At 39.8% G+C, this 13,839-nt stretch overlaps 1 protein-coding gene across 2 annotated transcripts in view; it reads left to right on the forward strand.

The window, feature by feature from the left end:
• CCNYL1 (cyclin Y like 1) overlaps window positions 1–13,839 on the forward strand; it is a 46,375-nt gene that overhangs the window by 11,936 nt on the left and 20,600 nt on the right. Inside the window, exons 2-4 of one of the 2 annotated variants that reach the window (XM_017946882.3) lie at window positions 2,927–3,001; window positions 4,976–5,010; window positions 12,743–12,843. In XM_017946882.3, the coding sequence (XP_017802371.1) occupies window positions 2,927–3,001; window positions 4,976–5,010; window positions 12,743–12,843 (211 nt within the window). The remainder of the gene's footprint in view (window positions 1–2,926; window positions 3,002–4,975; window positions 5,011–12,742; window positions 12,844–13,839) is intronic. The other variant, XM_017946883.3, reaches the window with a different exon arrangement.

Genomic DNA, 13,839 nt, shown 5'->3' on the forward strand with positions numbered 1-13,839 from the left:
GGACTAGACGCACATGCCATCACGCCTGTCTAATTTTTTTGTATTTTTAGTAGAGATAGGGTTTCATTGGATTGATCAGGCTGGTCTCGAACTCCTGACCTCATGATCCGCCAGCCTTGGCCTCTCAAAGTGCTGGGATTACAGGCATGAGCCACCATGCCCAGCCGCCTTGGATATTTATTATATTTACACAGTAGCACATCTTGGTTTTCTTATATTTAAGAAATTCATATTACATAGTAGCACATCTTGGTTTGGTGGGGGTGGGGGTGGGTAGAGTGGTATGTGTGTGAAGCCTCCTCCTCTTTGATTTTGGTACTTAATTTTCCTGGACTTCCATTGAAAATTCCTGTTTAAATTTATCATGACGTGGGTACTGATTCGTAATATGGCTTCTTCTGTAAACATTAGTTATTTTTTAGATTCAAATGGTGGTAGTATATTTGCTTTCTTTTTGAAAGGAAGTAGTCAGGAATCCTTTTAGAAGCTTTAGGTAGAGGCTGGGTGTGGTGGCTCACGCCTGTAATCCCAGCACTTTGGGAGGCCAAGGGGGACAGATCACAAGGTCAGGAGTTTGAGACCAGCCTGGCCAGCATGGTGAAACCCAGTCCCTACTAAAAATACAAAAATTAGCCGGGCATAGTGATGCATGCCTGTAGTCCCAGCTAGTTGGGAGACTGAGGCAGGAGCATCGCTTGAACCTAGGAGGTGGAGGTTGCAGTGAGCCAAGATTGCACCACTGTACTCCAGCCTGGGCAACAGAGTGAGACTCTGTCAAAAAAAAAAAAGAAGAAGAAGCCTTAGGTAGAGGCAGTTGTGAAAGTCTCTGCCTGTCATTTTGTGCACAAGTGATTTTATTTTTCCAAGTAATTTAACATTGTCACATCATTTTTTAAAGATGTGGAAAAACTTTAAACATAATTTTTGTGTGGGTCTTTTACATAAGAATAGTTTTCTCCAAAAACATTTTAATAAAGTTCAGTCAAGGAATTTCCATGGAGAATAAAGCAATTGGTTTAGGTATGTAAGTTTTTAGTGATCTGGCAGTACTATTAAAATGGATGATTCATAATTCTTTTTAACCAGGAAGTCCCAAAATTATATTCATGTAAGATTCTAACCAAATTACTTGGAAGAGAGAAAAGGATTCTAGGTAGATAAATTTGTGAAATGCTGAATTCGACAGTAATCACTACTAGACTGATTAGTTTTTAATATATCAATGTGCATTTTGATTTTGTAAGAGTATATTGTCATTTGACCACTAAATCGCTTTTTAAAAAGTAGAGCAATTATATTAATATGTAGTTTTGGGAAATACCGCTTTAACTGTTACTATGGATCTTGGCCCAGTTTCTTACAAGATTGGTTAAGATAAGTGGCTTGAAATGGACCTTGCTGGGCTGGGCCCGGTGGCTCACCTCTGTAATCCCAGCACCTTGGGAGGCTGAGGTGGGTGGATCACCTGAGGTCAGGAGTTTGAGACCAGCCTGGCCAACATGGTAAAATCTCGTCTCTACTAAAAATACAAAAATTAGCTGGCCTGGTGGGAGGCATCTGTAATCCGAGCCATTTGGGGGACTGAAGCAGGAGAAGAATTGCTTGAACCCGGGAGGTGGAGGTTACAGTGAGCCGAGACTGTGCCACTGCACTCCAGCCTGGGCGACAGAGTAAGACTCCATCTCAAAAAAAAAAAAAAAAAAAAAGGACTTTGCTGAAGAATACCATAGATTTTATTTTTTCCCCTCATGACAGTTTTTATTATCCCATATAATGGCAAAGTTTGTTTCATGAAAATTTAAGAGTCTGTTTTGTAGTCTTACCTAAATATATTATCCAACTTTGGTGCATGGTGAACTACAGGCAGATTTATCATGACATAGATAGGGGCAAAATTTTTTAGAAACAGCCCTAAGATCTGCTTCAAAACATACTCTTAGGCCGGGCGCGGTGGCTCAAGCCTGTAATCCCAGCACTTTGGGAGGCCGAGACGGGCGGATCACGAGGTCAGGAGATCGAGACCATCCTGGCTAACACGGTGAAACCCCGTCTCTACTAAAAAATACAAAAAAACTAGCCGGGCGAGGTGGCGGGCGCCTGTAGTCCCAGCTACTCGGGAGGCTGAGGCAGGAGAATGGCGTAAACCCGGGAGGCGGAGCTTGCAGTGAGCTGAGATCCGGCCACTGCACTCCAGCCTGGGCGACAGAGCCAGACTCTGTCTCAAAAAAAAAAAAAAAAAACATACTCTTGATGTAACACCAAATTAACCATACTGTTAGAAGGAAGAAATGAGAAATTGAGGGCAAAAGTTAATAATTTTCTAACATGTTCCTGTATATTAGAACACAGAACTTCTATTCAGTCCTCTTAAATCTGCCATGATGAATAGCCCCCCAAAAAACCACAGCTAACTAAATTAGTTCACTTGTTGAATGGAGTTAGAATTAGCCATTTGATTGTCTAAAGAACATTTGCCAAAAACAACTCTTTGTTTTAACCATATTTGATGTATTGAGCTAGTGCCTAACGGTAACTGGCCACAGCATCGCCTGCTACTTGAGATTGTTCTTGAAATGTGCTAGTAATAGCAGCAGAGAGGAGAGTGTGGTTATATTTCTATTCGATAAGTTGAAGGAGGGGAGGGTATGTATATGATTCATGTAACATTTGTACCAGATTGTTTAGGCACAGATTTTTTATTAAAAGTCTCTGACACAGCCTGGTTTTGTCCACGTGTGTGGAGAGATTCTACAGTTTTGCATTCCCCAGGAGTATTTCTGTATTGTTGTCTTTATTTCCGTCATATTTATTACTAAAAACTTCTCTGAAGACTGTTAAAAGTGATTAAAATGGATGTGTATCTAATTTCAGAAATCATCTTTTCTACTCACCTAAAGTATCACATTTTTTTCCTCCTCTTCTATAGATTTAGCTTTGGAGTCAAACCCTTCTGACCATCCAAGGGCAAGCACAATTTTCCTGAGCAAATCTCAAACAGATGGTAAGACAAAACTGTTTTTTCCTTCCAAGGAAAAGACTGAAAACTGTTTCTATTTTATTGGATGTATTATAGAAGGCATTTAGAAGAACTGATGTATTAGTTTAAATTTTTCTTTTCATATGTTCACTTATTTTAATATGTGATATACTTTCTTTTAGTTGTGATTGTTTAGTAATAACATGTAGACCTTCTATTTACAGGTTTTGTCACCTTTTTATCAACACAATTAATGGCCACCTGATTTAGTAACATTGATTTTTTTTTTTTTTTTTTTTTAAGAGGCCGGAGTGCCTTTATTGCCCAGGCTGGAGTGCAGTGACGCTGTCTCAGCTCACTGCAGCCTCCACCGCCCATGTTCAAGCAGTTCTCCTGCCTCGGCCTCCCAAGTAGCTGGGACTACAGACATGAGCCACCACGTCCGGCTAATTTTTGTATTTTTATTAGAAACGGGGTTTCACCATGTTGGCCAGGCTGGTCTCGAACTCCTGACCTAGTGGTCCGCCCTCAGCCTCCCAAAGTGCTGGGATTACAGGCGTGAGCCACCGCGCCCGACCAGTATCATGGATTTATACTTATTTCTACACACTTCTTTGACCTCTTTCCCTTGTCCAAAAGAGTACATTTTAAAGATGAACGATAGGATTTAAGCTGCAGCTTGGTTTCATTTGAACACATTTTTTAAAAAATCAGTTTGTATACAGGGATTGAATCTGTGATTTTGGCTTCCTTTTATACAATGCTCTAACCACATGAGCCTATCACATTCAAATTTATGCTACTCAGAACTTTTAAGCTATTAACTTTTCCATCCTAATGTAATGTAAATGTAAACATGCCCTATGGTGTTTCCCAGAAGGTTAGCCTCAGCAAGCGAAACTTATGTACATTTTCCTTGCCTTGCTTGTTTTAGGATGAGAATCAGAACTGTTGTATTTTTCTGTACTCCTGTTTATCTTCCTTAAAATTATGTTAAATCCTAATTTGTTTGCTAAAAAGCCGTACACAGCTAGGTTTTTCAGTTTATTTCAACAAGAATACAAGAAGTAGGGGTTCTGTAATATTTGAAGTAATGCAGCACAACACAGAATGGGGGGTTGTAAGCTGCATTTTCGAAGCTTGTGTGGACTTTCATCTGTCTTGAGCTGGTCATTTCTGGTTAGGATAGTTTATTTCTTAGTTTCTTTCAGAGCCACAGGCTTCTCACACATGCAGAGTGTGGAAGCAGTAAAAGAAGAGCTATCCCATGCTCCTCTTTCTTCAGTGGTAAGGAGTGTGTGCTTGTGATACTCGTCTAGCATCAAAGGAAGAGGCAGTGTAGGAAACAAAGCATGGTCCAAGTCCCTCTTGGAGCTTTTATTCTTCTGGCTTTTGTTAAAATGATTTTATGTGCTGAATATACCATGTTCAGTTAGGTTAACATTCATTTTAACTTTTAAATTTAAGGTAGTTTACTTTCCACTTGTATAAAGACCCGTTTATTTTTTCAGTAACATATTAGTAGATGACCCGTAAGTGGTTCAGGATGCTTGCAGGGATTGTGGTGCAGCTAGAGATTGGCACCTAGTCAGAAACTGGTTCTTAGAGCTGTCAGCAGTTAGATCTTGGTAATTAAGTGACCTTTAAATGTAGAATTAAAAAATACTACTGGATGATGGTTCAGATATGCAACAGGGAAACCTATTAGCTAAATTTCTCATTAAGCATAATTTGTTTTGTCCCTTTCTTTTGTACATAAGGATTCTTTCATTTCTATGTAGTAGAATATCTGTTAGGTCAAAAAGTAAAACTAAGTTTTTAGATTTTATTTTATGGGATTCATCTTGCCAGATGATTTAAATGATGAGTTTTGTTGGAAATTATTTTTTAAATGGAATTTTTATCTCATTTTGTATATTGGTAATCAGATGATCAGCAACTACTTTTATACTGTGGCATTTATATCAGAATTGATCAGCTAATTTTTTTTATTCTTAGTGCGAGAAAAGAGGAAGAGCAACCATTTAAACCATGTAAGTAAACAGTTGGAAAGTTAAGAAATTAATAATTGAATTAAAAGTATGTCTCTCTGTGATTCCATAAAAATATAATGGGGACCGAATACTGTTAGTGTGGGCCTCTTTTTGTGGATTTTCTAAATCATTTCTATTTTCCTAGGAATCAAATTTATGCAGGAAAGTCTTTGACTTAGTGTGCCCATTTGTTCAGGGTTTCTGACATTTAAGTTAAATTTCAGTAATTTGGTTGTGGTATAAATATCTGCCTTAAATATTTTTGCGTACATTTTTTAATCTTTTTAAAAATCAAGTAACAAAATTATAATAGCTAACTTCATTTTTAGCAGTATATGTTGACTTCCTGTCATAGCAGGTGAAAGCTTAGCTTCCTCACTCTACCGTGACCTTATTTCCTTTCCTCTATTCCCCCCACATATATCACATTTTAAATTAAATCAGTAATCGATGTTTACATTGTTATGATTATACAGATATTATTCACTGCTGAGTCATATGTTATTCTTTCTTTCTCCTCCTTGTACATCCTTTGTTTCTCTTAAATATTTCCGAAATCTGAGCATGTCTGCATGTCTCTTTTCCTAGCCTCCACTAACTCACACAGCCAAATGCAGTGAGTATCCCTTGGCTGGTCTCCTTGCTTTCATGTTCTTTTTTTTTTTTTTTTTTTTTTTTTTTGTGGAATTAATTCCCTGACTATATTCATTTGGCTGTTTTCTAACAGCTATTTTCCCCCCCAAATGTTGTAGCATTTGCCACATGCCTATCAAAAGTATTTTCCATCTACTAAAACACATCTGTTCCATTTTTCTCTTGGAGACAACTTTACTCAGGCTTTTGTCATCCTCCTCAAATATAGACGGGCTTTTCCTAAGCCTGCTCTGTGCCTGTTTTCCTGGGATCTCTCTCTGAAGTCACCTGGGATCTCACATAACTCCTCTTGTTTTGGGTCCCTTAAATCCTAGATTCTGTATTCTCTCTATCTTGTTATCCTTCCTAGTTGTACTGGAGCACATTTTCCTGGGAAAGGGTCCATAGACAGGCATAGAGATCTAGCCTGTCCGAAAACCTCTCATTTCTTTTTCTCTCTCTCTTTTTTTTTTTTTTTTTTGAGAGAGAGTCTTGCTCTTGTCCCCTAGGCTGGAGTGCAGTGGTGCAATCTCAGCTCACTGCAACCTCCACCTCCCGAGTTCAAGCAATTCTCCTGCCTCAGCCTCCCGAGTAGCTGGTATTAACAGGCGCCTGCCACCACACCCAGCTAATTTTTGTATTTTTGGTAGAGACGGAGTTTCACCATGTTGACCAGGCTGGTCTCGAACTCCTGATCTCAGATGATCTGCCCACCTTGGCCTCCCAAAGTGTTGGGATTACAGGCGTGAGCCACTGCGCCTGGCCTTTTTTTTTTTTTTGAGACAGGGTCTCACTCTGTTGCCCAAGCTGGATGACAGTGGTGTGATCTCGGCTCACTGTATTCTTAACCTACTGGGCTCAAGTGATCCTCCCATCTCAGCCTTCTGAGTAATTGGGACTACAGGTGTGTGCCACTATGTGCAGCTAATTTTTGTATTTTTCCATCGAGATGGGGTTTTGCCCTGTTGCTCAGGCTGGTCTCAAACTCCTGGGCTCAAGCCATCCACCCACATCAGCCTTTCAAAGTGTCGGGATTACAGGTGTGAGCCACTGCATCTGGCCAAAGCTTCCTATTTCATAAGAGTATAAAATGCTAGAGTATAAAATGCTAGGTTCACACTAAATTTCATAGTTCTGAAGACATTTCTCTATTGTGTTCTCATTATGGTATTCTTGAATCTGTTGCCATTGTGTGATACAGTACATGTAACCAGTTTTTACATGTCTCTGGAAGCTTTTTAGTGCCTTCTCTATCCCTGAGATCCTGAAATTTCATAATATGGCTTGCTATGTACCTTTTCTTTCTTTTTTCTTTTTTTTGAGACGGAGTCTTGCTCTGTCGCCAGGCTTGAGTGCAGTGGCGTGATCTCAGCTCACTGCAATCTCCATCTCTCAAGTTCAAGTGATTCTCCTGCTTCGGCCTCGCAAGTAGCTGTGACTACAGGCGCACGCCACCAGGCCCGACTAATTTTTTTGTATTTTTAGTGAAGAAGGGATTTCACCGTGTTGGCCAGGATGGTCTCGATCTCCTGACCTTGTGATCTGCCTGCCTCGGCCTCCCAAAGTGTTGGGATTGGGATTACAGGTCTGAGCCACCGCACCCAGCCTGGACCTTTTCTTTTTATTGGGACCAATAAGTCTGCAGACTATGTCTTCTACAGAATTTTCTTGTTTCTTTGTTCCTTCTTTTTCCTGATATTCTTAGTATTTAGATGCTGAGCTTCTTAGACCAGTGTTTCTGCATTGATCTTTAATTGTCTCCCCCCCCCCACTCTCCCATTTTCTAGTTAGTCTTTTGTTCTACCTGTTGGGCATTCTTTTACTTTATGCTCTAACCCTTCTATTGAATCTTTCATCTTTCTGAGGGTGTTTTAAGAATTTTTTAAAGTTTTCATTTGCTTCTGGATTTTCACAACTCCCATGCATTCCTTTTTCCTATTGTTTTGCTCTCTCTTGTTGGAGGCTTCCCTCACATGTGTGATAGTCCCTGGCTTTCTCTAATTGCAAGCAGGACTTTTGTTAACTGATGGTTCTTACTGCAAGGACATTGGAGGCCAAGCCAGCCTTTAATTTAGGAGACCTCCGTCTGTTACCTGGTGGGTCTTATCTTATCTTTTCTCTTTTCTTATTTTTTCCTTTCCCCTTTCCTTTTTCCTTTCCTTTCCTCCTTCCTTTCCCCTTTCCTTTCTCCTGTTCTGTCCTTTCCTTTGCTTTTCTTTCTGACAGAGTCTCATTCTGTCACCCAGGCTGGAGTGCAGTGGCGTGATCTCAGCGCCCTCTGCCAAGATGCAACCTCTTCCTCCCGGGTTCAAGCAATTCTTGTGCCTCAGTCTCTTGAGTGACAGAGATTACAGGTGTGTGCCACCACGCCCGGCTAATTTTTTTTTTTTTTTTAGTAGAGACAGGGTTTTGCCATGTTAGCCAAGCTGTTCTTGAACTCCTGGCCTCAAATTCACCCACCTCAGTCTCCCAAAGTGCTGAGATTACAGGTGTGAGCCGCTGTGCCCTGCTGGGTGCATCTTTTCTGAGACTGTTCAGTTTTTTCAGAGAAGACTCTCCCAGTTTTCTACCTGGGGAGTACAAGCATGGCTGCTCGTTTTCCAGAAGCAGAATTGGAAAAAGGGAGGTAGAGTTCTACTTCTCAGTGTGTAGTTTTTTTTCCCATTTCTCAGATTTCAGTCCTACTATTTCTGAGCCCAGACCTTATATATTCTTTATAAGATGGGAGGACAGGTGGACCTGGGACTCTAACTACATGTTTTCAACTGACCTTGCTGGTTTTGTTTTATGTTTCATTCTACCTTCCAAGGTGCCATGTGTCTTTGAGTTTGGAGCCTGCCTTGGGTTCTGCAAGACAAACTAACTTGATCCTGTTCCAGTCACTCTCTCTAGGCACAAAAGTTGTGCTTCCATATCAGTTACCACTCCATTGTCTTTTTCATCTTTCAAGATTTATTAAAAATCATCTGCTAGGCCGGGCGCGGTGGCTCACGCCTGTAATCCCAGCACTTTGGGAGGCCGAGACGGGCGGATCACGAGGTCAGGAGATCGAGACCATCCTGGCTAACACAGTGAAACCCCGTCTCTACTAAAAAAATACAAAAAACTAGCCGGGCGTGGTGGCGGGCGCCTATAGTCCCAGCTACTCGGGAGGCTGAGGCAGGAGAATGGCGTGAACCTGGGAGGCGGAGCTTGCAGTGAGCTGAGATCCGGCCACTGCACTCCAGCCTGGGCGACAGAGCGAGACTCCGTCTCAAAAAAAAAAAAAAAAAAAAAAAATCATCTGCTGTGGCCAGGTGTGGTGGCTCACGCCTGTAATCCCAGCACTTTGGGAGGCTGAGGCAGGCGGATCACTTGAGGCCAGGAGTTTGAGACCAGCCTGGCCAACATGGTGAAACTCCATCTCTACTAAAAATATAAAAATTAGCTGGGTGTGGTGGTGTGTGCCTGTAATCCCAGCTGCTCAGGAGGCTGAGGCAGGAGGATCGCTTGAACCTGGGAGGTGGAGGCTGCCGTAAGCCAAGATTGCACCACTGCAGTCTAGCCTGGGCAACGGAGCAAGACTCTGTCTCAAAAATTAATTAATTAATTAATAAACTCTCAAAAATGAATAAATAAAATAAAATAGAAAAAGTTGCTGCTGTCATTCCTGTTGCCTGATCCTGTGTATGACCTTTATTTTATGTCTTTAATTCTAATGAAATTTCAGGAGAGCGAGGAAATACATTTATGGTCAACCTGCCATGTTTAACCCAAATTTAGAACCTTTATTTAAAGTGTAAATCTAAGTTTAAATTCAACATAATGATACTAATCCAGACATTTTTTAGTTATACCTATAATAAGCATATTATACTCTTCTACTAAGGGCTTAGGAATTGTATTCAAACTCTGCACCCTGCTATATTGTCCCATTACTGTGCAACATAGATGGAGGTGTTTTCATTAATGCACAAAATGTCAGAAATTTTTAAGTTAATTAAAAGTCATTCTTTTTTTTTTTTTTTTTTCTTTCTGAGATGGAGTCTGTAGTAGCATTTACCTCTTATTTTAAATGGGTTAAAATAAGAGGCATTAGGCACAATGGGAAAAGTCAGTGGGTAGGGATAGGAGTTCAACAGGTAGTTTACCTTTAAGGTTTCAGTTGTGACTCAGTAGACTACTAAGTGTGATTATTTTATATCTTTGCTATTCTACCTTAAGTCTACTCAGTACCCCTTCCCTTTCTTGTTAAAGATTGTCATTTGTGCAGACTAAATGAAGATGAATGATAAATTCTTTGTCCCTATTTTGTGACTACCTGAAATAACATCTGTAAACTTGCAGTAGTGTTTTGCTGTTTGGATTTTTTTTTTTTTAAGTATTTATATTTTATATTATTATGTTTGCCGGTAGTTTGTTGAGGTTGTAAGTCAGCATTGGTAAGGCTTTAGCCTAAAATAAAGGAAATTGTTGAGTTTTCCCGCAAGATGATGGGGGAATTACCTGTTGCCAGCTATAATTGCTTTGCTCAGAAGCTTAATTCTGCCACCCTCTAGTCTCAAGAGATACAGGGATGCTCTTGATAACAAAAAATTTGGATAGTTGAAAGTTAGTGCTGTGTCTCATGCTACATATTGATTAGCAGAGAGGTTTCTTTTTTTTTTTTTTAAAGACCAAGTCTCGCTCCATCACCCAGACTGGAGTGCAGTGGTGCGATCTTGGCTCACTACAACCTCCGCCTCCCAGGTTCAAGCCATTCTCCTGCCTCAGCCTCCCAAGTAGCTGGGATTATAGGAGCCCACCACTACACTTGGCTAATTTTTGTATTTTTAGTGGAGATAGGGTTTCTCCATGTTGGCCAGGCTGGTCTCGAGCTCCTGACCTCAGGTGATCCACCCTCCTTGGCCTCCCAAAGTGCTGGAATTACAGATGTGAGCCACCGTGCCCGGCCCCACCTTCCACTTTGAATGAAAGTATTTGAATGAGTCAATTGTTATTTTTTATACTGTATTTTTTTTTTGAGACAATAAAAGTATATACATTAACACACACAGTTAATGTAAACTATATACATTAAATATAATAGCTTAAACATGAGTTTAGATATAGTTGAAAACATTTCTAGCTTGAAGGAGAATTTGGTCCTTCAAATAGTAATATTTTTTAAAAATAGAATATCTGGGACTTTTTGTTAGTAAGAATTAAGTGACTGCAGTAAAAACATCTGAAACAAAATGGTGTTACACTGTATGGATATTTCTGATTATTGGCTACTGGCAATTTTTAAATGCATGCACTTTTAAAAGCAACAACTAGACCTTCTCCCTGCCCTGTCTTTATGTATATGTGTGGGATACTGATGAGAGAGTGTGACAACGTGGTAAAAATTATCATATTAATAGGAAGAAGGAAGGCTCATCTGAATTAGTCGTTTTTTTTTTTTTAAGTGTTAAAATTATTAGTATTCTGTGGTTTAAAAAAATGCTACTGTTACTTTCAGCTATTCCATGACTGGGATTTGGTTACTGACCTTATTTTTAAGGAAGAGAATTGTCTTAACATAGTTCAGGCTGTTTCAGTATTTGACTGTTGCACTCTTCCCAAATAAATGGATACTTCTAAAGTGTTTTAAAGATGGTTTATTTTTTAGAGGGCTCAAAAAGTTCATGGTCACCTCCTTGATACAACTGCAGATAAATTCTACTAATTTGTGTCTATAGTAGCATTTACCTTCCAAATTGTAACTGATTTAAATAATTTGTCGAACACTTGTTGAACTCCTAAATTTGTCCCCAATTCTGTGCTCAGCAGCCAGGGGTATGAGGAGGAAGAGTCCTTCCTTCCCTGGAGAAGCTTACCTTCTTTTTTTTTTTTTTTTTGAGACGGAGTCCCACTCTGTCGCCCTGGCTGGAGTGCAGTGGCGCAATCATGGCTCACTGCAACCTCCGCCTCCCAGGTTCAAGCAATTCTCCTGCCTCAGTCTCCTGAGTAGCTGGGATTACAGGTGCGCACTACTGCGCCCAGCTAATTTTTGTATTTTTAGTAGAGATGGGGTTTCACCATCTTGGCCAGGCTGGTCTCGAACTCCTGACCTTGTGATCTGCCCGCATCAGTCTCCCAGAGTGCTAGGATTACAGGCATGAGCCACCACTCCCGGAGCAAGAAGCTTACTTTCTTATGAGGGGATACTCCACACGCAATTGGTATCATATAACAAGTGGTGAATTAGATGGATGAATGTACCAAAAGGGAAATGTTTTTTGGTGTGGCTGCTGGCAAAGGGATCCCAGAAGGTAGATGGGGCTAGGCTTATTGGGATAAGGAGGAAGAACTAGGTATTCCAGGCAGAGCAGCATGAGTGAGGCAGGCAAGTGCCATGATGCCTGTCAAATAACTTATAGAATAAAATTAATAACATTTTGAAATGGAGAGTGTTCTCTGAGGTTCTCATTTGAGTAATGTAATGGCAGTTTTATTTAAATATGAAGTGAAAGGTAAATTCCTAAAGTTGTTTTTGTCATCTGTTTTTTGGAATATTAAAGTGATACTTTTTCTCCTCCATATAAGAAAACAGGCCCCCTCTCGCTGTGGGTGATGGAGCAGCCCTGGCAGACAGAGCCTCTGTGAAACACTTGTTTCTCATACTGTCTCCTGAACTAATACATTTAGTATTAGTAACTTAGTAAATGTAGTATTAGGCTTTCATTTACCGCAATAAAATGCTCTTATGCAAATATGATTTAAGACATTACATTTTACTGTAGTAAATGAATAATAGAAAATCTCAGCTGCTTTTTATTGCTTAAGAAAGAAATACAAATCTTATTGTAAACTTTTCCCATTAATTTATATAGGGAATGCATAACAGATGCTTGCCAGGTTTGATTATAGGTATCACAAGAGCAGCATTTTATAACCCATTCCTCAAAACACTGTCTGTGGGAGAGCCTCCACTGGGTTTCCCATAGAGCTGCACATGATACCACACTCAAGTCAGTTCATGGAGTGTAAGAAATATCTTAATGCTTTATCATTTGACATTTTAACCAAGGAAAAAACCACACTTTTATAGGTTTAACTTACTGTGACATTTTCTTCTATTTCCCTTCCCCTTCAGGTATCTCCAGGGCAGCTTACTAAAAAGTATAGCTCATGCTCAACAATATTTCTAGATGACAGCACAGTCAGCCAGCCTAATCTTAGAACCACAGTAAAATGGTGAGTACAACTAGGCTGCCAAGGGCTAAGTGACAGACCCCCTTATATGCTAAAAGCATCCTCGCCATCCTCGGTAATTTCAGCCATTTGATTGTCCTTTTCAGCAATCAGTTTAAGAAATTGGTGTCAACTATATATTGATTTCAAGGACCTCAATATGAATTTTCATTTCCTGTTTTAATCTTAGGCTGCATGGTGGAAGGGAAAGCCAGTTAGTGAAGAAGCAATCCCAGAAAAGTGTAGCTATTTATTTAATGCATTTATGTTAAGACAGTGTTGAACATAATGTGAGAAGGAGAGGTGCTTTTTATTGGATGTTTCTGGAAAAACATTAGTTTGTTATGAGTTACAGGCCTAAAACAATGTGTACTGCTTTGGAAACTACTCTTGGAAGAAGGAACAGCTTGTCCTCTACTGGCACCACAGTGTATCTGCATTTAAATTTTCCCTGTCGTGCATGAGCACCTCTTGGGCACAATCTGAGATGCACTTTCAGAACACCCTAAGATGAACCTTTCAAGTTTATTTAAAAACTAACAACAACAACAAACAACTCCATTGGGGTTGTGAGGAAACTATTAACATCTCCTTCGATTATGAGCGTTGATTTTCAGAACACAGTTTGAGAAGTGCTACACTAGAATATTAATGTCCTTATTCCTAATTTTACTTTTCAGTCTAAAAACGTAACTAGCTTATAAACTTACTTGTTTCTAATGTACTAGCTTTTTTTTTTTTTTTTAGTTAATTCAATTGTCAGTAACTTCTACTTTAAAAGCAAAAAATTTACACTCATAATCATGTCACTTTCCTCTCTCCCTTATAACAGTAGTTGAAATCGAATTGTGTTTCAGCACGAGCTGGACTCTGACTCTGTCTAAAGTCCTGAGCTTTGACACCTACTGAGTAATCATTGAATGTTTGTATTCAGCCAAGGTCCTAAATCCTTGAGTTAAAAAACCAGTCCACTTTGGCTAGAGTCCCTGGCTTCTTTTG

This window comes from Papio anubis, chromosome 10 (assembly GCF_008728515.1).
Source record: "Papio anubis isolate 15944 chromosome 10, Panubis1.0, whole genome shotgun sequence".
NCBI classification, from domain to species: Eukaryota; Metazoa; Chordata; class Mammalia; order Primates; family Cercopithecidae; genus Papio; species Papio anubis.